The 24,743-nt window shown below is 35.8% G+C and overlaps 1 protein-coding gene across 2 annotated transcripts in view; it reads right to left on the reverse strand.

Annotated features, from left to right (window-relative positions):
* The window catches only part of KIF20B (kinesin family member 20B), a 43,389-nt gene that overhangs the window by 14,135 nt on the left and 4,511 nt on the right, over window positions 1-24,743 (reverse strand). For both annotated transcript variants that reach the window (XM_042791717.1, XM_042791716.1), the window contains exons 6-23: window positions 23,007-23,191; window positions 20,942-20,990; window positions 20,109-20,303; window positions 18,591-18,702; window positions 18,084-18,155; window positions 17,456-17,602; window positions 15,583-15,745; window positions 14,328-14,579; window positions 13,435-13,574; window positions 12,688-12,838; window positions 11,455-11,722; window positions 10,798-10,859; window positions 10,487-10,606; window positions 8,742-8,907; window positions 3,745-4,951; window positions 2,184-2,322; window positions 971-1,093; window positions 449-509 (exon numbers count right to left, since the gene is read on the reverse strand). In XM_042791717.1, the coding sequence (XP_042647651.1) occupies window positions 449-509; window positions 971-1,093; window positions 2,184-2,322; window positions 3,745-4,951; window positions 8,742-8,907; window positions 10,487-10,606; window positions 10,798-10,859; window positions 11,455-11,722; window positions 12,688-12,838; window positions 13,435-13,574; window positions 14,328-14,579; window positions 15,583-15,745; window positions 17,456-17,602; window positions 18,084-18,155; window positions 18,591-18,702; window positions 20,109-20,303; window positions 20,942-20,990; window positions 23,007-23,191 (3,612 nt within the window). The remainder of the gene's footprint in view (window positions 1-448; window positions 510-970; window positions 1,094-2,183; window positions 2,323-3,744; window positions 4,952-8,741; window positions 8,908-10,486; window positions 10,607-10,797; window positions 10,860-11,454; window positions 11,723-12,687; window positions 12,839-13,434; window positions 13,575-14,327; window positions 14,580-15,582; window positions 15,746-17,455; window positions 17,603-18,083; window positions 18,156-18,590; window positions 18,703-20,108; window positions 20,304-20,941; window positions 20,991-23,006; window positions 23,192-24,743) is intronic.

Genomic DNA, 24,743 nt, shown 5'->3' on the forward strand with positions numbered 1-24,743 from the left:
TGAGCATTTCAGTGTTAATATCAGTCAGCCTATGGTTTATATTACATGAAAAACTAACCATTGTTCAACTGCTACATGTTTATCAAACCTGCAAAAACCTGTTTTTGTGCTAGTTCATGTTTCAGTGTTTGATTTTCTTAACATGGCCAGCTGAAGTGGCAAATAAATACCAGCATTTAGTAAGTTAACACTGGTACAGCAAATCCACTCTTTCTCTGGGGCTTATGTTTGTTATTCTGAGACTGTTTCTTTACTTTCAAATATTCCTGTTAACAATGATTCAATAAAAATTAATTCCTGACTCTAACATTTTAATGTCCAGGATGGAGTTTCTCGGTATCTTAAAATATAAATATACTAGACTCTTGAAATTAGTTGACAGCACGACAACTCATATATGTTGTCATTCCACACTCAAAAAAATGGAACAATAATGGCTTTTTCTGACCTTTACGTGTTTTCTCATACTGTTTGGACATTTCTTCCAGCTTCTCATTATTCACCTGCTCCTACATATTACATTGAAAGCAAATTAAAGAAAACATGTTGAAAGAAACAAATACACATGCTAGAAATTAGTAGCTTTTCATTCCTAGCTTTAATAAGTATTTAAGATTAACAGTCCAGAATAAATAAGTTTAACATATAATGTAAAGGAGCATTCAAACTGATTAAAAAAAATGTTTAGAGGAAGACATTACTACTAACTTATTTAAGTGTCACTAACCAGAATCATGGTATCTGCAGGTATTAAGTGTGTATTTACTAAGCAGATTATTTAAAATAATTTGACAATGTCGTGCAGTGAGAAGTTCTTTACACATGTAATTCATCCATTAAAACTAATTTCAGCTGGCTACTCGTTTTTACCCCAATTTCTGTAAGATTTCTCCCACTGGTTAGAAAACTTGCCTCATTAATAGATTAAAAAAATTAGAAGCAAGTAAAATTAAAGAAAAAAATAAAATACCTTTTTGAGTTGCAGGATTATGCGTTGTTTGATCTCTAATTCTTCACTAAACTGGCTTTTAATTTTCTGAAGTTCATTAATTCTGTTCCTCAGGGATTTCTCCTCAGAACGCATTGTACACACCTGTAACAATGCACAAAGACAACAAGCAAAGCTAACATTTAGCTATAAGCCTTCTACAATCTCTATAAGTTATACAAACCAGATACTTAAGAGTCAAATTTTTGCAAGCATCTTAGCTAAATTTCAAGGGCAGGAAGTGCACTATACTGTACATCCTTCCTAGAGAAAGATTTTTCATGATAGAGTATTAACTACAGCATGGGGGGGGGGGGGGGGGGGGAAACACCACCACAAAAGAAACCCCCACAAATACAAAACCCCATGAACAACCAACCAACCAAAACACACACCATACCATCATGAAATAGCCTAACCAGACTACAAATTCTGTTGTCCTTTTAAAAAAAAAAAAAAATTTTTTTCTGACACAGGATCCCATTCACACCTCACTACTTCTCAAACAGAGGATTATACACTGAATGGTTGAGTAGGGAAAATGTCTACTGTGGAAGGCATTAATATTTTTTTAAGGCTTCACTTTCAATCCCAAACTGTTGCAATAGTCTTTTGGGTTCCTAGGATATCCCATGAGGTTCTAAGAAATTCTACTGCTTGATATCTAAAATACTAACAATTAACATCAGTAAAAGTTACTTCATATTTTCATTTCTGGTCCCCAACCTTAATAGAAAACTTAGCTCAGATTTTAGAAAGTCTCTACACATTGCTGCTTTCCTTTCCAATTAATCCATCTTTTCCTACCAGAGATAAACTTTTTCCAAAAGTCTGAATTCTGAAGCTTTGAAGTCAGCACAAATAACAACGTAAGGCTACTGTTGTTATGAAGTCATTCGCCATAACCAGATTAGCCTTAATTCTCACAAGATGGTTTTCAAGTGTATTAATAAAATTTACTTACCCCCTTCAATATTTGTACTATTCCACGTTTTGACATCTGGTCTTAACTGTAGCATACAGCTTCCATGGCAATGTAACTTAAAATTCACTGTTACTCTAAATGTATCACTGAAAATAGCCCTATTACATATCATTTTTAACATTCATAGCTTGAAATTTGTGAAAACAGGTTTTAGTAACAGAACCCCAAGCATAAACTTGCAGAAGAAACATTTGGCCTATGGTTATGTACCTCTTTTTCTACTTGCTGAATTTGTTTCTTGGCATCAGAAAACTTCTCTTTCAAATCTGCATATTCTTCCTCTTTCCTCTGCAAATCTTTTTTCAAATTCCGTACAAGATCAGAGCTCTCAGAAAGATCTTTACGTAGCCTTATGTTAGAAATTGAGACATAAATAACATTAGTGCTACACATAAAGAAATAGTTGTTTGGGGTTTTTTGTTTGTTTTTGGGTGTTTTTTTTTTTTTTTTTTTTACACATTAACTCAGGCTCTTTGATGGCTGGTTTCATTCATTAATAAAATCTCAGATTTATCAGCTCAATGACAAGCTTTATAATTTTACTTTTGGATTTCAGCTTCTGACTATACGATCCTGAAGTAACAAACTGAACAAACTGCTCAGAATCACTTTTGAACACTGGAATTTGAAATATTTTTAAGCGCAGTAGAGCAACCATTTTTATCATTAGGTGTCCTTACAAAGCAACAAAATGAAAAATGTTAATAGCATGCAAGTCTAAACTTGCTATTTACATGCCAGACCTTGTAAGGATAAAAACAAATAAAAATCGGAAGTAGAAAAAACCCAATAACATTGTAACACATCTTGCTGTTACAAGTGCTATGAAGTAATTAAGAAGTTTGATCGGTTTATTTTTAAACGGTCATAACTATTTTAAGTTTACAGTGAGAAAACTTGGATTTTTACATTAAAACTAACAGGTTTTTTTAGACTGTAATTATCAATACAAAACAAGGCCTTACAAAAGGAAAACCTCTGAAATATTTACAAGCACAGTGTCAGGAATCCCCAGACCCTCATGCTAAATTCTACTTTAGAGTACATGCAGGTACTCACAGATATGGTACTAAAGAAACCCTAGTCAGGAGAAGGATTGCATAGCATCTTAAAGCTGTTTTTACATGATTGCAATTCCCTGACCATATAGTAAATACAATCTCTTAGTCACATTTAATCTCTTATTCCTTAAAGATTTAAAAAGTAGATGGGGCCAGCGAAAGTTCTACCCTTCTACATCCATTATTCCTTCAAGTTCTTATAGTAGACTGTGTTCACTTAGAATAGCTACTACCAAAACCAGCTGTTTACTGTTTAATCCCTAGATCCCTAGGCTTTTTTTTTCCCCTTTCTTCTTTTCCTCCTTACCATTCAGTCTTTTCCAAAGAAAACGCCTGCTTTTTTACAAGTTACAGGATGTAACATTAAACTACAGAAAATTTCCTCCAGAGAAGGTATGCAACATAAAACTATTAGACAACCCCAAATAATTAATCATTTCCTTACATGCTCCTGTTTTCCCCTACAACAGTTCCACATGACTTAGATCTATATTTTTGTAAGAATATACAAACAGATAAGGAAAACATAGCTAGCAGAATATGCAAATATAAAATTCAAGTAGTGTATTAACAGTTCTTAAAGAAGCAGTTCGGTTAATTAAGGTGACAAACATGCAAATGTGTTACGTTAAAATAAACTGATATTCACAAAAGGTAGTTTTAACTTGAGTATATTCTCAAAGGGTTAGGAGTTCTCATTATTTACTTACAATTCCATAGATTGTATTTGCTCATCCTCATTTTTCTCCTTTTCCTGAAGAGACTGCTTCATGTTCTCCAAGCTGTTCATCAACTGCACAATTTCCTCTCTTAGATTTGCTTCTTGATTATTTAATTCTTTCAGTTTTTTGTCTGAATTGGAACATTCCTCTTGCAGAGCTACTATATTACTTTCTAGATTTGAAATAATAGATTCTTTTTCTTTAAGTACTTCTTCTAACTTTGTCATGCTGTCATCTTTAGCTCTAAAAGCCTCTAAGAGGCATTCAAGTTCTCTTATTTTTCCCTTGTAGCTAGTAACTTCCTCTTCAAACTGTGCAATTCCTCTGTGATCTTTTGTAGCCTGTTTTTCAAAACCTTGGGTTTTCTTCTGGATTTGCTCTTGTAACTCATTAGTAAGATCTTCCTTTATGGACTGACAATCTTGATTTGCAGTCTCATTTAACTTTACTTTTCGGTGATTATTATAATTGTCAGTGTCATCAAGTTCCTTCTTTAAGTCTTCAACTTGTTGAAGTAGTTCTTGAATCCGCTGACTTTTTTGTGAAGAAGCCTTAATAATATTTTTGCATTCTTCCCAAAGGGTTTCAACACTGCAGTGAAAGGAGCCCTCATGTCTCAGATCTGCAGTAGAAGTCTGGGACTGCATGCATACAGGACTCATTTCAGAGCTCTCTGATTCATCTTTTTGAGAGTCTAAGGAATCCTTTAGATTAAGTAAATCGATATCCATAGCATAAGACTCTAAGTGACATTTAAACAACTCATCTACTTTTGACTGCATTGTTTTAATTAGTGACACTTTATCAATTATATTTTGTTTGTCACCTTCTATTTTGTTATTCAGCCAAATAATCTTTTCTTCTTGTTCCCTGTTTATAGTTTTCTGTTTGTCCAATTCAGAAACAATCTCCTGATAGTCAGCTCGACACTGATGAAGTTCTTCACTTAAGCCAGAAGCTCTTTCTTCAGAAGCAGAGAGCTTGAGATGCAGGTTTGTTATTTGTGCATTGAACTCTTCTTTTTTGTTTTTTTCTCTTCTGAATTGTTCTTCAAGTGCAGCTAGCTGACCTTCCAAAGTTTCATTTTTTTCCTTCAGTGCTAATATTTCTGCATAGTTCTCAGAAGTATTTGTTCTCATGTATTCAGTTCTCTTTTGCTCTAGAAAATCATCTTCCCAATTCTCCTTTACATCTCCTAAAAAAAAAAAAACAACCCATACAACCCAGGTCAATTAAAATCAATAGTCCAAATCACTAGCAATACTAAACCGCAGTTACTATATGGAAAATGATCACCATCTGAAATCCCCGCACTCATATATGGCATTTTGAAGTCTTGAAGTAAAGCCCCCTCAACAGCTTAACATGAAATAGTTGCCTCTTAGGCTTCTAGACATAGTTTGCAGAAAGAGGTGTTCAGGAGCCTTAAAGAACATTTTGCCATGGCTCTATTCCAGCCTTCTACTCTCTACCACTACAGAAAAATTTAGGTAGTTTTACCAACATGTTGTAATACTTATGAGCTAGATAACGTTCACCGTTGTCTAGTTTCCATTTTCACTGGTTCAACAATTCTTTTAATACCGCCAACTATCATCCATTCTATATTTAGAAGAGCAATGGTATTGTATGCTTCTCTAAGAAGTTTCTTTCATACTCAGTATCTCCTTACTATAAAAGTTAAGCTAAAAATCCAGCCCAAGTTTTTCACTTAGTGTTTGGGACCTTCTCTTTTTTTCAATCGGTTTCTAAACTAAACCAGATACAAGAGTAACCGTGCCCACAGCTAATATGTTGCAAGTAAGGTTCTCCCAGAAAAAATATACAGCACTGTCACAACCACAAATTTCCATGAACATTTTGTTAGTTTAAGACTGTTTTCTCCCTGAGTAATGATCAATTCTAACTAGAATCACATGCGTTTCACCACCTGGATAATTTACTCCAGCTGTGTTTTACACAGGTGCTTTAGAATCCAACTTTGTCCATTTAGTAACATGCATACATGTTTTAGTATTAAAATCAAGCCTGACTATCTCTAAAGGATTATGTCATCACAACTATGTACTCCAGGGAGATACTATGGATTCTTGAGAGTACTGCCACTACAGTAAAGTGAAGTTTGGCAATCATCTCACTTGGGGAGCATTAAGCACATAGATATGTCTGTACTGCATGGAAACAACCTCTGAACAGATCTAACTAGTTTCATCGAGTCACTAACAAAAAGTCACACTGAAGCATTAGCAACAGTCTTTTACATCTCAATTCACATTTTGCATTCTGATTATTTTTAGAGTATTCAAATTCCACAGGACACCTTTTTCCTCCTGCTCTTCAGTACCTTTTCTGTTCTATTCAGACACATCAAGTGATCCTGTTAGGTCACATAAAACAGCAGCTTTACTTTGGCTTCTAAAGTCATGCTTTTAAGTACTAAAAGATTAAAACCTTTGGATTGGGAGATGGTTTTCTCTGAAAGCCCAGTTGTGTGGTCCCAAGAAAGCATATCAGACAAAACACTACATACTCCTTCCACTAGATCTGAAGTTTACTTATTTCACAAAAAGGGGAAGGTGCTAAGGTATCTTAAAACCTATTTTGTGATCTAAGGCGCCAAGGTGAAAGTAGTAACAGAACTTAGTCCAACAGCTATTGTGAGAAGAGTATGATCATTCACAAGAAGATTTAGAGCTGATCTAAATGATTTGTACTGACAACTACAATCATGGAGCAAAGCAGGATAAATGCAAGAACATGTAGTGCAAGACCATATATGGTATGCGATTCAGTCCAGAAGCTTTTAATGTAGAAAATATTAAGAAAGAAAAAGCCACACCTCAAAACATGGGAGGCAAGTCCTAGATCAAAGTACAAAAACCTGAACTTCAAAACAGGATAACCTATTTTCTCCCAAAACATGCTTTGGTCATAGACCACTAGCATATCTAAATTCTACAATGAAGCCATCACAAGGTAGCTATGCTCATCGTTCTATTCTGCCAACTATATTTAATAACAGTTAAATCTAAGTATAGGTAAGTGTGATCATTATGGAGCATCTAACAACTCAGTTTTCAAGTCAGATGCCATGTCTTCAATACCTACAAAAGAAGCCTATTTAACATGACTGAAAAGCCCACTATTCCCAACAGAAAAATCTCAGGTCCACCATTAATTGGCATTGTTAGTTATCCACTTTAAGGTCTTGTTTGGGAATAGCCCTTCACTATGTTTTTTGTTTGTTTAAATGAGCTTCAATTATGAAATAACAAACCTACTACAATCTAGTATATCAAGGGGTGTACATCAGCTTCGTTACCCACCCCTTCCTGTAGCGTTTATAGAGGTGGCACCATCAAATGGTCATGCTAGTACCCAATATTCATCCCATCCCAAGATGGTAGAGACAGATCAGAAAGGTACCTGACACAGAGACAGAAGCTTCTCTTAAAGTTCAAATCATACTTGTTTGAACAGGTAGTATAAACATCAGAAATGCCCTACTGGATCACACACCAGCAGTTGACCTAGCTTAATATTTTATCTTCTCTTGTTACTGTTGGCAGGCCCAGCCACTTCCTCCAAACCTTTTCTGACATAGAACAATTGGGCATGTTGAAGGAATAGGAGACAATACACCCCTGTGCTTAACCCTTTTCAGTATCTATGCACAAACTTTATGGCTGGTAGCTTGTCTAACAATACCTGGAATCTGAGTATTATCTGCCTCTCACCTTCTAGGGCAGCAAGTATTAGAAGTTCAATACCCACTGCATCAAGTGCTTTGTTCCATAAACTTAAACTGATCTTCTAGATTGAGTGTTCCCTTGTTCTTTCACTGCAGTGATGAAAGACAGTCCAGCATTCAGTTTATTTACCATCTGTATCCTCAGTTTTCTGTCATCATATGAATTTGACAATTCTCCTTTTAACATATTTTATCCCTCTTTATGGAAATAGATATTTTCTGATTCTCATTTTTAATCTTATTTCTCTTTTTCTATCCCATCCTCACCCAAACAATTGCCTGGAAGATTTTCTTACTTGCACCTATTCTGCAAGAAGAAGGCAAGAAAATAAGGGACACAAAGGGAAGACTTTTCATTCTCCTTTCATATCTGCTTTCCATAGTTCTATGAGAAACTGAAGGCCAGCTGTCTCCTGAAGTCAAGTTAAAGGTAGGCAGATATTACAAATACCATTTTGCACAAGTCAGTCCCATACAGCTCAATCTCACTGATTAATAGACTTCAATGAAATGGATAACATAAGTAGTGGTGTCATTTTAAGATTCACTCTTATTCTTGAACATCTTCAACTGTAGCTAGTTTCTTCACCTCACTCTAAGTCTGGTAAGCACACAGATAAAGCAAGGAAAGCAAAAAGATTGGAAGTGCAAGTGTGAGAGCTGCACAAAATATGTATTCATGGACTTAAAATAATTTCATTTCCATTCAGGTAGAAAGCTTTTCTCCTTTGGCAGCACTGTCACCTTGACCAAAGCTGATGTATTCACAATATGCATAGAGTGAAACATCAAGTTTCACAGCACATGCTATATGACTGAACAATCAGTATGTCATTTACACGTTTGATGCTTGCTTAGATAATTTTTGAAAACTTGAGCAGAGGATGCTACTTGCCCAGAAGCCCCGCAACAGGACGTTTCATACAAAAACATGTTAAGAAAGTGCTTAAGAAGTACAGCTGAGTCTGCAAGTAGATTAACAGATGAGAAAAAGCAGCAGAAAGGAAAGAGTCTAAAAACTAACTTTTATTTTAAGCATTTAGGAGTGAACAGTATAGGACCTTCAACAAAACCAGCTGATATTTACATAACAGTTACTTTGATTTACAGTTTAACATAGCAGATTTTCTCCTCATAACATAACGTTTACGCTTCACAGTTTTTTGCTTCTGTTCTGGAATAGCAATCAAGTTTTTTTGGAAGGCCCTCTGTTGAGTGATGGTAGAAATTATACCTTTCTTTGTAGGTGGCTCTTCTTCCACGGTAGATTTATTTTCAAAGCAGCGTTTTCTTCCTACTTCCAATACAGTTTCCTCACAATCCTTGAATTGGCTGCTTTCAGTCACTTTGTTAGAGTTCTTTTCAGCCAATTTTCTTTTAATGTTAGTTATAGTGTTGTCCTGTGTTAAAATAAGGTCAATTACTTCGAAGTTTTACAAAGTGAGCACTTAAAAGGCTTAGTAGTCTTTTATACACAAATATTTTTTACAAAACTATCTGGGTAACCTTGTGTAGAGGTTGTCAGAGAAACGAGTCATTTACAGATCAGTTACTTAAGCCAAAAGCTTGAGTACACCTTCAGATAGTAATACGCACAGTGCTTTGCACTGTAGAGAAAGTAGAACAAGAGACTAGGGAACTACAAAATGCAAGATGAGTTTGTTTGCCACCTGAAATTTTCAGTATCAAAAGAGTTGATAAAATTCCTGATTTGCTCAAGAGGTCAACAGTCAGCTCTACAAGTCCGTTACTTTATTGTCGTAGTTGGTGGAGTTAGGAGTTTTAACTGCCTTCAGTAAAGCCACAGATCATTTTTATCATGACAGATCTGAGGCAATTTGAAAGCCTGGTCAGTTCTGCCATACATACTTTATTTGACCAATAATAAACTCTCTTTACTTGCAAAACGACACCAAGTGGCAAGCCATGCTGGTTGCCAAGGACCAATTAATCATTTAAGTACTTGATTAAAAAAGAAAAAAAAAAAAAAAAAAAAAAAAATCTCTGGAGTAGCCTTGAGGTTTGCGGTCATGTTTTACATTTCATGCCACAGTCTCACAGAAACACTGGACAGTTGGAAGCTTGCTCTTGGAAGAGGTAGTAATAGGAAATAGTCATCACCACTCTTATCGCTCTGAACAAACTATTGAAAAGCTAAGTTACTGTGGGGCAGAGAGAAAGAACAGAAGATTAAGTATGGCCAAAGCCTTAAGTTTACAGTGGAAGAGAAAAATTAAGAGTGCTGACTAAGTTTCACTTAAAGTTCTCCGAACTATACTTCAGGTTACTGGACATCAGACTCAAAAAAACCCCCAAAAACTTAAAAATAATCAAAACATGAAATTAACTTGTATACATTTAGCAAAGCTAGTCTCTCAGCATTCAGCAGCTAGCAGTAGACAAGCCAGGTCAAGCTTTGTTAATTGCATCAAAATCAGAAATATCCTGTCCATCCACTCTTAGTTCAAACTCTTATCAATATACTCATATTCTTGCTCTTCCTTTGAAAGTGTGTGTGTTTGGTGGTAGTGGGTAGAACACACTGATCTTTGTTGCCAATTCACCTTCTCATTATTAACTAACTTTGATTAAATTTGACATTTTGCCACAGCAAAACCTTCTTTCCTTCCTCTTCCATTTAGGTAAAAATAAAGAGACAGTGACATAATTCCTCCGTTGCCACTGCTTAAATCCTTCCAGTTGGAGGTGTCAATTTGTTTCCTCACTGTGGCTCTTTATAGTCTCATCTACATTCCTCCAATAATAACTCCTGATCACTGCTTCCAAAAGTCCCATTTTTCACACACACCCCCACACACATTTTCCTGTAACTTTAGTTTCAATGACAACTTCACCTGCTACCATTTCAAGCAAGTAGCAATTACTTACAGAAAATTTCATTTTTCCAAAGTAGTGCATTATAAGCATAAGTTCCAATTATTTTTTTGTAAAAAGAAGATTGAGATGTCTAAGACTTACATAGTCTTTTACAGTTTCTTCTAAATGGGATATCAACTCTTGTAGTCTTGTAATAACATCATCTTTTTGCTCCACAATGTTCATTAGTTCTTGAATCCTTTTATTCTGTGTATTCATTTTCTTAGAGAAGAAAGAATACTAGTTCAGTCAATGTTAAATTGCTGATTCATAAGATGCATTTAAGAAGCAAGATCAGTTAAGCTAAGCTTGATATAAAAAAAGCTATAAGCTTACCATAATAGCCTTTTAAGTTACTAAAATTTTGTATTAAACCAAATAGTTTCGCACAAGTTTTTCCTTAAGAAAGTTACCTCGGTTGCTTCTTTAAGCTGCTCAGCTGACTCATCCAATTTAATCATCTGCTTTTCAATGTCTGTAACAGGAAAAGAAGCCTGCATCAAGTAAGCAGCAATTACATAGTTTATTCAGTGATCCATTTTTCCAGATCTTCTGGTACCTCAGTAGGTTTTGAAGAGATTGAATTGTTTTCATGTTGACGACTTCTTATAGGACATTTCAAAGGTTTTTTACGTATTTTTGAATAAGAGAATTGGGCCTTGCAACCCATATAAAATATAGATCACATGAAGAGACTTCTGCTGAAATTATACTATGAGGTATTGTTACCTTTTCATTGACAAGTGTTCCACAGAATACCTGAAAATACTGCATCAGCAAAATGTAAGTGCAGGGATTACAATATAACCATGAAATCAAAAGTCAATAATGTCGAAATTTTAGTCCACCATTCAGAACTCTGCAATTAACAGTTCTAAGTCTTGTCTTAAAAATTAAATAACTAAAGCCTGTGGAATGGTTCAACCTCAGTAGACACAGAACAACTGGTTACCGCCACTATACATACGATTTGGTTCCAAAATCCTGCTCAAGTGGATTATTAATTCTATTTTACAGCAGTCAGTCACTTATTTTTTTTCTGCCTTTCACATCACACACACACAGCTCACCTTTGGTTTTCTGTGTCAGCTCTTCTTCGGTTTTGATTAGTTCATTGGTTTTCTTTGTCAGCTCTTCTTTGGTCTGATTTAGTTCAGTGGTAATTTTTCCCAGTTGTTTTTCCAGCCAACCTACAGCTTCATGTCTGTCCTCTAGGGACACAATATATCTGTGTGCTTCTTCTGTCTGATTTTTGATATCCATTACATCATGCTGCAGAGAATCAAAAATGCCCTCAAGATCACTGTAGGTGCCTGGCCCTAAGCTATGCTCTTCACCCTGAAAGGTAATTTATATCCACTTAGAAATAGCAAGTAATTGCACAATAGCCATTACTTCTATTCAAAATTTGGAAGATCATTATCAATGCCAACGTGTAAGTACAGTTAATTCTGGCTTCAAAGCCATCTTGTCGATTTATATGCAATTTGATTGCCAGTTTCTGTCTACCTTCACACACAAGTCCTTGATATCAGGTAGTAGCTACTCTATTTTTAAAGCATTTAATGGCCTATCATCACCTTCCCTTTTATAATCACCACAAAAGCATTCCCTCCAAATTTAATATAAAAGCTAGCATTTTTTTACTTGATGAGAACATTGCACAAACACAGCAAGGCAACAGTTATACAAGAAATACACCTGAAATTTTCATATATCAGTAAGAGTGTGTGAGGTCAAAGAAGGTTGTGGTAGTTTATCAAATTAAGTTGATAAGTTCAAAACACTGATTTTTTTTTTTTTTATTATTATATATTTCCTCTTAGTTTTTTAAAAACAAAGGGTTCCAAACTCCAAGGCCAGCCTCAAATTATGAATCTAGTTATGGCTTAAGTGTATATACAATTCTCATTGCTTCAGTTGTAGCTACAATAGCCTTAAAACTGTAAAAGTCTCTGGGACCACTCCAGTACAGTCCGTATGTAACACCTAATACGTCAGCTTCAAATACATTAAATAGGCACTTAATGCAATTGTTTATACCATAATTGTAGCTTTTTCCCCAGTTTCTTTGTATACAGTAATTTTCACTCTGTGTTGCAGAAGTACAGAAAATCTCAAAGATTTTAAACGCATATCTGAGTCTTAGCAACTCTTCCTATTTCACGTAATAAATGTTTCTTCCTGAGGACAGTTACACAGCATGCAATTCCTTGAAAAAATTCTTCTAATCCTCAAACATACCATCACCTTAACAGGCATTTAGTGAAAGGGATGTTATTGGGGAGGGGAAATAAAAATACCAGAGGTTCAGCTTGTTCACTGCAAGGCTGATCCTTTAATTTCTTTTCTTCATCTGCATTATTAGTAAAACCATTTACAAGTTCCTTGAAGATTTCCAGGCGTCTTTCAGAATTTTCTTCAAGCCGTTCTCGTTCTTGAGAAAGGCACTCTCTATAATAGGAAAAATAAGTCAGCTAAAAGCTAGCCAATGAGCTACTAAGGTGTTATTAGTACAGCTGCCCAGAAACAAAGATAATTTTTGTTTTTATTTCGGCACAGCAGAACAATATACAAAATGGTGTTGTTATACCAAAATATATTTCCCACACACACATCCCCTGAACACTTAGGGAGAAATATATATACACCAATTATGGATAATATTTAACTACAAGCATTTTTTCCAATCTTCTTAAGCCAGAATACCTGTTTGGAGTATCACTAAGACTGCAGCAACAGAAGAATTTGGAAGTGTCACTCTTACTATAGACATCTTATCAACAAACCTCTTTTAGAGAGAGCTCTACAGTAACAAACACTGCTTAGAGATTACACACATACACCCTCACCCCCCAAAATAAAAGCCTTTCCTACCCAGTATTTTTCCTAAACTCATAGTCCAAACAGAAACTGATCTATTGACAGAGGCAGAAAGTCTAGCGGAAGAGTATGGTCTCTTATGGCCAAGAAACAGATTTAGAAAAAGAGTGAATTCACTTCCCTTTTTTTTTAACCATTAACTTTACAACCACTTAAAGCTAACTTACTTGAAATCTATTTCCCGCTCAGCATAATATTGGGCAAATTCTTGTGTCACCTCTTCACGAATTTTTAGTTCCAGCAGTAACTTAGTCTTCTTCTCAGTAATAAGTTTGTTCTTCAACTCTTCTATAAGACTCAGCATCGTCTAGAATTACCATTAGCATTAAGTTTTTCATTAAGAAATAGTTTCCCAGAAGAGAGTTTTCTCATTCCTCAAACACTACACCACCACTTTATTCTTCCAGCTGACTAAACTTCTTCCTGTTCTTTTATTAACTTATTCATAAACAGAAAAATTTGAGTAGATTGAAGTATCTGCTTGGTACTAATGCAGCAATTTGTAAGTTTGCACAGAGCGGGCATTTGCAGAGAACAAAGTTTATTACAACAGCTTCAAGAATTCTTGTAAACAGGCTTAAGCTCCACAAGATTTGGCTCTTTTCCAGACACTTGTTTTTGAGGCAACATTAATGAAACCTCCACAAAGTCTCTAGTCCTCTTCCCTCCTTGTCTTCCCCTAGAAGTGACTAAATCTGCTGTTACTTAAAGAACAGTTTTCTAAGTTTTCTTATGCATAAAATACAAAAGTAACAGTCTTCTGTATTGCTAAAACCAGGTAATACTTGTCATGCATTGATCCCAGGCTACCCAAAGGAAAGAAAGCCATATCTGCAATTCTCACTGCTCAGTCTATATTTAGACACAGTATAGAGTTTTCCCAAACCAGGCACAACATCTTGAGTAATCCCACTTCTAGTTCTTAATGCTGGATTTAGGTAGAATAAGAGTGATTAGAGATAAAGAAAAAAAAAATAGCTGAGAGATGGGGAAAACCAGGAGAATACTTTGCTTCAAGACTCCATGCTATACTAATTCTTAAAGTAGCCCTGACACATACCATGTATTCTTCTTTTCCAATAACAACTTGATTTTCTTCATGTTCCTGCACTGCTTCTTCTCTTGACATACTATGCTGTTCCTCCACCTCATCATCATCATCTTCAATCACATCTTCTAAGCTCCTGTCCCACAGGATAGTAGCTCTTTTCCTTGGAATTGGCATTTTAGTGTGACTAAGTAGCGAAGATTCTCTTGATTTCTGACCAAATGACTGATCTTGGGGAAGAATAGATGTGTCCATAACTAAAATCTGCCCAGAAAATAAAGAACAACGTCTTCAGTATTTTTGAAACCTCTACTGGCACTTCCAAGATACACCTGTTGTACCTTCCTACAGGTCTCCTGAGCATAGTACTCCCCCAGCTTAGCCTCTGTTCAGTCACTACTTAGACCAATTTCGAGCTAGAGTACAAAGGAGTTGCTTCATAGTCTGACCCTTCTTTTCATCCCAGCAACACCAGGTTTCACTCGCTCAACAACCTACAAGAAGGTTGCCACCTCATGTACCAACAGATTTCTGTATTTCTTATACTTTGAGTTTCCATTTGCATTACACAAATGCCATCCTACAAATCTATTTATTGAAAATCTGTATCACCCTTACTGTCTGTTCCTTTCAGTATTGTACTTAACCTGATTAGATGAGCCCACATTCTGAAGGCCTGGATCTATTGTCCTTTGAACCTATTTAATTGTCAGTAAAAGTTTTCCATGGCTTCTGTTAAAGCTGCACCCTATACTTTTGTCTTCCAACTTTGCCAGGGTTATATCACTGCACTTACTCCTACTCATTCTGCTTAACCTCCACTCTCCCACTGAAGCTTCTATAGATATAAAGATAACTTCCAAAAGTCTTTGGTGCTCAACATATTTCATCAGTATTTCAGGTAAGCAGTATTCCAAATTAAGATAGCAGCAGTATATGGGCCACCTGTAATTGCTCCTATGTGAGACCATGTTATGATTACACAAGAAAAATTCACCTAGATCTCAGGAATTTCTTCCAAATATAGCAAGTGTCTTGTTAGACTGAACATTTTATGGGAATTCTGGATTTTCAGTAAGAGATGCTCCCACTCCAAAGAAAAAAGTGTATGCCCCCAACAAAGCCCCAACAAATGGTTAAAAAATTAGAAAATATGATTGCAACATGAAACAGAAAAATCCAATTCATATTCTTCGAAGTGAGGGAACCTGCTCTTTAAATGCATATCAGAAGTACTGAACAGCCAGATAAACTATAACACACTTACTTTTTGTGCAATGGCAGAGAACTTTAACACATTGAGTGTTTCATCATATGCTGAGGCACACTGGCTTATGTTTACTATCATGTATACCTTCCCCTTTCCACTGAAGAATCCTTGAAGGAAATGAGTTAACTTACTTTCCCGAAAGGGTATGTGCTGCTGTAACCTTTAAAGACAAAAGAACAGATGACCAGAAGTTTAATAATTTTTAGTCAGTGTAAGAGCTATCCAGCCTGAAGACTTAAAAATATTTATTAAAGCGGTTAAAATTGTTTGTGAACAGACTGTGTGGCTGTTGTGACTGCCGCTTTAGTCATTACCTCAAATAGGCTGTAACAATGCAATCAATAGGAGTGCTTAAACCAAAAGCATGTTCAACATTTAGCCTCGTTTAGGTCACATGGCCTCACACTACAAACTACACCCCACCTCTCTCTCCCCTTCTACGTTCATGAAAACAACATATCTAGCTCCAGGCATGCAGTATCCAACATTATCAGCAATCTCTCTCAATCAGTATCCTGCCTCTGGGAATGGACAATATCAAGTGCCTAGGCAAGAAAGTGAGTATACATCAAACACACAGAGATAATTCTCATAACTTTTTTCCCTAATCTCCCAGCAGTTTGGTATTTCCTAAAGTCAGAAGTTGTACCCTTAAATTTAACAGCTGGTGATGTAGTTTTTGATGCTTATAGGAAATTTTATGAAAGTTCCTAAAACCTGACTAAACACACACATGCCACTGAATAGATTGACTGCATTTGGACATGACAGCTGTTCAGTTATACGAATAGCACTACAGAACTCAGCAAGGTAGTGACACTCCTGCCAGAGCACATATACAGCTCGTAAGTAGCTTTGCTGAACTGATAAACCAGAATAATTTTAAGAAAGTTACTGCTTCCTATTCAACTTGCAAGGAGCATCTGTGAATACTTTATAAGATCATGCTTTAGAACATATCTATATTCTTAAAATTCAAAGTTATTAGGATCAGAAAAAGACATTCTGAATACAGTAACAGCCCTCTAAGCAGCTACCAGCTTTAATGCATCCTTCCTATCTGGAAAAGACAGGAAGGTGAGACACACTGCAAATTCACAAAACGTAATCAGGAACACACACTAGCAAAGCTTTCTCATCTTAAGGTGTGATAAAGTTTGAATAGGCTGTCAAGAACAGTATTATGGGGTAAGTGATTTTGGCAAAGCACATTCAGCACACATAGGTCATTTAACTTCTGGAACAGAAATAGATCTTCATATGAGAACCTGGGGAAAAAGCAGTTCCTGAACAGTTACATCCAGCTATGACTATATACTATATTGGTTTTTAGACAACTCTTTGTATTATTTCACTCTTATTTAGATCCCCAAGCTAGGGCAGAAATAGTAGGAAGGCTTTCTTTTGTCTGCATCTGGTTAGATGGTTCAGGAGAAGAGTGATAAAGTTAAAAAGATTTAGACAAAACAGACAAATTTTGTCAAAGGGTACACAGCTATGATAGCACAGTAGTATCCTGCTGATAAAAAATGTTACGCTACAAGTAGAAAATGGAGTCAGTTCATAAAGGAGTAATAAAAGGCTGAAAATTTGACTCTTACCACAGTGAAAATGGGGCCTTAAACTTATTCCAAAGTTTGTTTCATAGACCAAGCTCAGAAAAATAAAGTTAAATTGATAAAAATCTATGGTAGCATGTTTAAATATTAGAATTTAGATGCTTTAACAAGTAAAACAAGGCAAGTTTAAGATAACTTTGGTAGATGAACAAGACTCAATGTTAGCATTGTATATTTTACACATTAGCTTTTAAATGTTGTAGGCAATACTGGAAAACCACAACCAGTTAGCAATTTGTAAAAGAACTTACTTTGACTGTTGACAGTTCTTGAGTGCATTAATACACTTGCCTAGAATCAAGAGAGAGGTGTTTATATTTCCACTCTCTTTCAATCTATCACCTTCATTGCGGGTCTTGGTACATCTTTCTGAGCCAGCAAGATCACACATAGACAATCTGAAAGCAGATAAGGAAAATCCCCTTTGTTTACCTTAGAACATGCACAAAACACTCAGCTTAAAAAACAATCACTTCTCTTAGAGGAATAATTTCTTGATCTTCACCTGCATGAACCCTTCCATCCTTTTCAATGCTGCTTCCCCAATCAAATTTTACACTACTTCCTGCCAAATCCTTTCCCAACACACTTATTTCCTCTCCCCCTGCCTCCACTCCCTTATGAGGACTTAGATGAGTTCAGGTGTATAGCAGACTGCACAACCTTGTACTGAACAGTGGGGACAAGATATAGAACAGCACTGCAACCTGATCGCTTAGGGCCAAGTACTGTATGAGCATAGGAAGTGCAGAAACCACCACATATGCTTGAGGGTCTACCAGGAATCACTGGGTATATAGTGCAGTACCAGTACACCAACATGTAAGATAACTGACAAGATCATCACAAAAGAAGAGGGGCTCTCTGCTCTGAACTTACTCATTGACTCTGGTCACTCGTGGTGCTCCTGAATCTTCAATTTTCAGTATCTTAACTGTGAATATGCTGTGACTAAAAGGAAAAATTTAAATCAGCAGCGAAGTGATAGAATAGACCAAAACATTTAAAGTATTTTTAGCCTCCATAACATCTGTTCAAAACATTGTTAAATCTGTCAATATGTCTAACCATATACTCTATCAGATACAAACTTTTACAAGAAATGCTTATGGCATTTATTAAATGGAGTAAAACTAAGTGCTTTTGATCAAGAAAGAGTATTTTATACAATGCTGTTAGCTTTTGTGTGTTCATCTTATTGAAGGAGTGAATCCCTTTGGCTTAAAGCATTGGGTCCCATAGCACTACTGGAGACCAAACCTGAAACCTAGATATTTAGACCTTGTTAAAGACTCTTCCCTTCCTAAAAGCCACAATTCATATTTTAGTTTCCTCCTTCCTCCCACACACCACCCTATGCCCAATGTTACTCAAAATGTTTCTCACCTCCTGCTGGAGCAAGTATTTAGTTTCGTGCTTGCAATACTCTGGTGTTTCAACCCCAGTTTTAGAAGTCTAAAAGCTTCTTTAGAATCAGAAATCTGAACCCACTGCAGATCTTTAGGAAGAAGAAACATGATCATCTCATAAATAACATTATCAAAAAGTAATAAAGAAGGAATTAAGGGATTGTATATGCACACAAAGAACAATAAATACATTTACTTGAGACATACAAATGTTTTACTAAGCCTGCTTCAGACAGAAGTACAATCAAGATTCCTCATTCCATGGGAAAGGAAGCACAAGTATCTCTCAATTTCATCCTATTATGTTCCATCCAAATCAAATGAGAAACCTTTGCCTACACTCTGAAAAGCCAAAGTGTAGGTTCTAATACAAGTATGAAAGTCCTATGTGGATATTCAGCAAGGTAGAATTCTACCTCAACAGCTTCTCTGGTTTAGCCTATGATTTTGAGGGTGTGGGGGAAATTTGGAGACCTTTCAGGAACACCAACTGAAAAAAAATCAGTGAAGAATTTTGTCTGCAGTATGACAACTGCATATCATCTTGGTATGTGCAAGAGTAAATTCCTACAACCCTAAGAATATAACTTAAAATATGAACATTATGTCCTCTGTCAAAATAGAGGTGACCAAAATTGTACTAGCAAAAATACCAGATGTAACTAAGGAAAACAAGAAAATCATTAGCTAGTTTTCCTCAACAGCATCAGGAACAGCCTTACACTTCCAAATGTTATAAACAAAGATTACGCTGAAGCATAGCTCAAAGCAGAGTCTATTTCCTACTTCACACATTTTTCTAGTCTTTGAAGAAATGAGGGAGTTGAGTTTATTGTCTGACTCAGCTTTTTCAATCTATAGTTTGGCATATGAAAGATTGAAGTAGCAGGCCAAACACCTACAAAAAAGGCTTTAATCTAGAATTGGTGCCTTGATTGTCCAAAGAACCTGTAACAAATGAAGCATTTCAAACACTATTTTTATCATGGCCAGAAGCAAACACTGACCTGTTATTTTGAGTTCTATTAATTCCCCACCTCCCCCAGCCCAAAACATATTAAACCATAGGTTTGATTAAACTAGAGTACTGTAAAATGTAATTTGTAGTCAGACTGAAGTTTCTCACATATTTTCTGAAGTGTTTCTCTACAGAAAACACTAACAATCAGAACTGTTGAACCAGTTATACATTTAAGAATTTTTAAGAAAATGGAAAAATCTCTAAAACACTAAATTATTTGACAGTTGTTTTCAATATTTCTCCCATCTCAAAAAAATATCAAGGCTTTTTAGAGTTAAGCTATGAATAAAGAGAAAAAGCTATTAAAGGTACAGCTACTTCTATGTATGTAAATTGTTGCCTTTCACACTCAAGGTAGACATTTCTAGTGCCACAATGAACGCAGTTATGACTTTTCTCGTCTAGAATGAAACATGATTATAAGACTGATTCTTCGAATTAGATATTTGTCAGTTTCCAATGTATTCTAATCACCTTTTACATAAGAACATCCCTTGATGTCTTGAGCAAGGCGTAGTGTTTTTCTTTTCTTGTCATTTGATATAGGAATCAGTAGATCATAAAAACATTCATTATAAATCTCAAAAAATGAAACCCAAACAGAAAACTTCATGTCATTTTTTACAGTTGTGCTAGATTGTTCTGAGTCTTTTAAGAGTTCTTCCAAATCTGCCAAGTACAAAATACAACAAGTCAGTATAGACCTAGTACAATTAATTTAAAGATTAGTATGTGAAAATTGGTATTACAGCAGCCTTCTAAATAACACCACAGAAAAAAATACCTTGAAGTTTCCCCCCTTTTCTTAAATATCTGGAAGTCACATGCTTACCCTACACATTCGCAAGAGACACCTACTCTACCACTTCCTTTCCCACTTGCAAATTCTATCAAAAACATACAGCTTGCTTAGAATTATTCAAGTCTCCAGTATCTTTCTAAAACAGGTAATTGAACTGGCAAGTACACTTCATTCTGACATTTTAAAGCAAACGTAGTACCTAAGTATTTTTTAAATGGTAGAATTGGTTTTATCTAATTACACAGGGTCAGGATACCACTAGACTCCATAACATAAGTAATACCACTTTTCCCTGCTGTAGTTTCATTTCATTTAATACATGTTCAGGTATACTTCTAACCATTTTATCCTTGTGTTTTCTGCCCAGATAACCTGCTTACTGTCCAATTTATAGGCATATAAAAACGCCAAGTAGTCATTTTATTAATAACATTGGCCAGAAGTCAGTTGTTGACCTTAGGAAAGCTTCTTCTCAGGCTTTAATTGTAATAAGTATAAAACGTACCGTTAGAATCAATTGGTGCTTTGTTGTTAGTGCTATTTTGATGGTCTACCTACAAAGGAGAACAGACTTTAAGATATATCCTTGACAGTACATCACCAGTTACTCTTCCAACAGCTCTATTGTCCTTCTACATAGTAAAACAGTGAAGTTGCAATATGCCAGTACAAAGATCCTGAATACACATGTCTAGTTCAATGCTATCGGAAGTACAGTTCTTACCTTAATACTCATTCCTGACACTTCCCTTACATCAGGCCCTATTACAGTATACAGCATTTCAGCTTGCTGAACCAGAGGAAAATTAGCCATAGAAAAATAGAGGGATGGGAGCTCACAGAAAAACAGGGTGATTTAACAGGATGATTTGTGGGAGTCTGGTTGCAGTTTACACATTACTCTTAACCTGGTGAATCTAGAGTCCTGAAAATTTTTATTAATGGTGTTTTGCTAACTCAGGATTGCATATCTTACAGCTTCCTAAGTTAATCCTCAAAAACAGAGATAAATGTAGAACACTCGTTCACTTCATATATGAAGTGAGCAACTTATTACTTCATGATACAGGCAGTATCACAGTTGAAATAAAGCCTAGCTATTAGAAAAAGAAGAAAAACTTAATTCTGTTGAGCTCTAAAAAAATTTAAAACAAATCCCTACAGCTAGAGGTTACAAGGTTCATACACATATACTCCATTCCCACTCTTAGTCCTGGCTGGTTGTTTTTTCTTTAGGCACAGAACTGCAAATAAGAGCAACTCATCTACCAAACCCAGTATGCTGAAGACAAGAAACATGGATTAAAAAAAACAGGTGTGGTTTGGGTTGGGCTTTAAGTGTTTTGTCAGGAGTATATTTCATATAAGGCTGAGATCCTATGAAGTGAATCCTGAACTAGTTAAATATTTAAGTAATTGGAAGTTTTAGGTTTAAGCTTTACACATATAAAACACCCACCCAAACCTGTCTCTGTTGAAGTAGATGCAAACTTTGAAAACTGTTGTTATAAAAACAATACTTCAGCTCGTAAATTTGGTGGCAAACCTACAGGGACATATATGTGTATTTAAACACATATACATGACAGGTTTTTCTGAAATCCTTAAAGACTGCTAGAGTAAGATATAACATATGCCTGTGCTTTTGAAGTGAAGTCTTGAAGAATTTTGCTGCCACCTGCCTTCACACTAGAGAAGTCCAGTTAACTAACAGGTAAAAATCAAGGTAATGGATATATTCCATCTCACAACAGCCACAACACCCTATTATAACCTAGCATACCACTAGGAAGACAGATAATTCTTTTCACTAGAGTTGAAAAAAATGCGCAATAATCCCTTTCTAGTTCCAATTCCTAGCCTATGCTCAGTTTTACATTGTTCCATTCATTGCAAAATTAAGGACACCAAGAGAAAGTTATGTTTATACAAAATACAAGTGCCCCATAATAGTAATTGAACTAATCAGCTTTAGAATTCCAGGCAACTCATAAAACTGAAGTACGTTTATTTTTAAACAGATCACTGTTGAGCAGTCCATGAAGACCAGCAGAAACTTGTTTTAATTGAGATCTTTAGAAATCCACCAGCTTTATACCTTTACTGTTTCAAAAAAAAAAAAAAAAAACCAAACCAAAACACACTTGCTCCCTTTGAGGTTATTTGCCAAACTGAAAAAAGGAACGAACTTGAAATCATTTTCTTTCTAGTACCCTGAAGGACAGTAAATCGTTTAAAGGAGCAGACCTACTAGCATCCCCACAGATTGAGAGACTTTGTATTTGGTCCTTATTAAGCACAAGGAAGCCCAGAGGCTAAATTATTAGGTGCCCAAGCCATAGAAAAAAAAAAAAGCTTAGAGTTTACATCCTATCAAGTATTCAGCCACAAGGCAGAAATTCACAGAAAATCAGGGTCCATCAGCTCTATTGCTCACTGTTGCTAATCTGAAGAGCTGGCTGACAGCAAATGGCCACATTGATGCTTAAATACATATAGTTGTTTCCCATTGAAATTGAGCTATCTAAAGATGCATTTACTCATCAGTACAGAAAGAAGTGCTCCTCTACCTCTTTTGTTAGGCGAAGTATTGAATTTTTAATAGTAGTTTCTTCTCTCACTTGGTCTTTAGTCAGCTTTATATAATCTCTACACCGATATGGTTTGAGATCCATTGCCGTGTATAGCTTCCCTTGAATACTTTTAAACAACATATCCATAGTCCTTGGCAGAATACCAATGTCATCTTCTGTCCCTGAAAGCAACACAGCAAAGAAATATCCTAATTATTACTGTAAACAAGGTACACAGGTAAGTGAAGACAAAGATAAGCAATTCTAATCTCGAGGCATAGATGAGAAATTTGGAGGACACTTACAGCATGAAGCAGTGGGTTTTTGTATTCTCAAGGTAACAAGTGTCATTAGTGTTTTGAAAGGTATTTGGCTTTCAGCAACAGCTCATGCTTTACCCTCTAGACAGTAAGAGGGTAACATAAAACAAAAACTGCTGGGATATTCTGCATAAGCTTAGCCTTAAAGAAAAAGAAACAAACCAGAACTAACAAACATTTAGATATTTGCAGTTTTTCAATTGCAGTTCATAGACTGCCTTCACTCTCTCAAGGAATTAATCTTGAAATACAACTGATGGCTCAGTTCTCAGCTGCAGTCCCATACTAATTCCACAGACCCTACTAAAAATATTCTAGAAGCCTTGTGGAGACTCATTCCTTTCCCTGTCCCAGATCCTCTTCTACCAGACCATAATACTTTTGCACCCAAGAGGCAAAAACGAGCCAAATGCCTCAGTACACACTTGATCTTTCTGAATCCAAATGCAAGTTAAAAAAATGTTTACCTAACTTTTCCCTTCTCTCTGGTTTAGAAATCAGAGAAGGGAGAGCAGAAGAGAAACAACTGTCCTGTCTCAGACTTACAGTATCATCTTCCAGCCTCTGATAATTTCTCTTACTCCCAAAACAGGTGGGCTTTCAACTAATTATAGCACTAGCTGTGTTGCCTAAGTCAGAACCTATGTAAAATCTGGTTGGCACTCAAACACCAAGCTAGTAGCCAACATATTAAATTGAAATACTGTTGCATTACATTTATTTCTCCTCATCTACTCTTATTTTTCTTGACACTTGTAATTCAACTTAACAGAGACAAAGTAAATCACTGGTGAACAATGAACAGTCCTAAAACCTGCCTCATCTTTCACTTAGGTCCTTTGCCAGTGAATGAATACAGGCTCCCATGTAATGCCAAAATTGAAAGGCTATTTTGACCATACTGGGAATAACAGAAGAAGCAATCATGGAACCCAGTAAGCAACATGCTGCCCTGCCATTTCTTATCACAAGTTGATAGTTAAGCCTTAAAAGAATATATGAAAAGGTCTCCAGAGTCTGAAAAGACACCAATCAAAAATTTTTGAAAAACCACATCAGTATACCCCAAACTAGTCAAGCACAGGGGACTATACACTAGGAATTTGGGGGTTTGTTATTTGCCTATTATTTATTAGGACAGGAAAGAGCATCCCATTATTGCCCCAGATTAATGGTAACTGAAATTACTGGCAGTAGTCTTTAATTATAATTCACCTAGCATGATCACTTAGAAGACAGTGTCACTTCAATAAAGATGAATTTCATATTGCACAAAACTCACTGGTCTTCTACTTCTGTGTATAAAATAAGCAGTGCAGCATCTAAAACTGCCATTTCATTATAGGACAAACTGTTTCCATGGGAATCCAATTACCTTATTTGTTAAAATGTTTTGAAAAATAATTGAAGAATG

The sequence above is a fragment of the Tyto alba genome, unplaced genomic scaffold (assembly GCF_018691265.1).
Source record: "Tyto alba isolate M040663 unplaced genomic scaffold, T.alba_DEE_v4.0 Super-Scaffold_1, whole genome shotgun sequence".
Taxonomy (NCBI): Eukaryota; Metazoa; Chordata; class Aves; order Strigiformes; family Tytonidae; genus Tyto; species Tyto alba.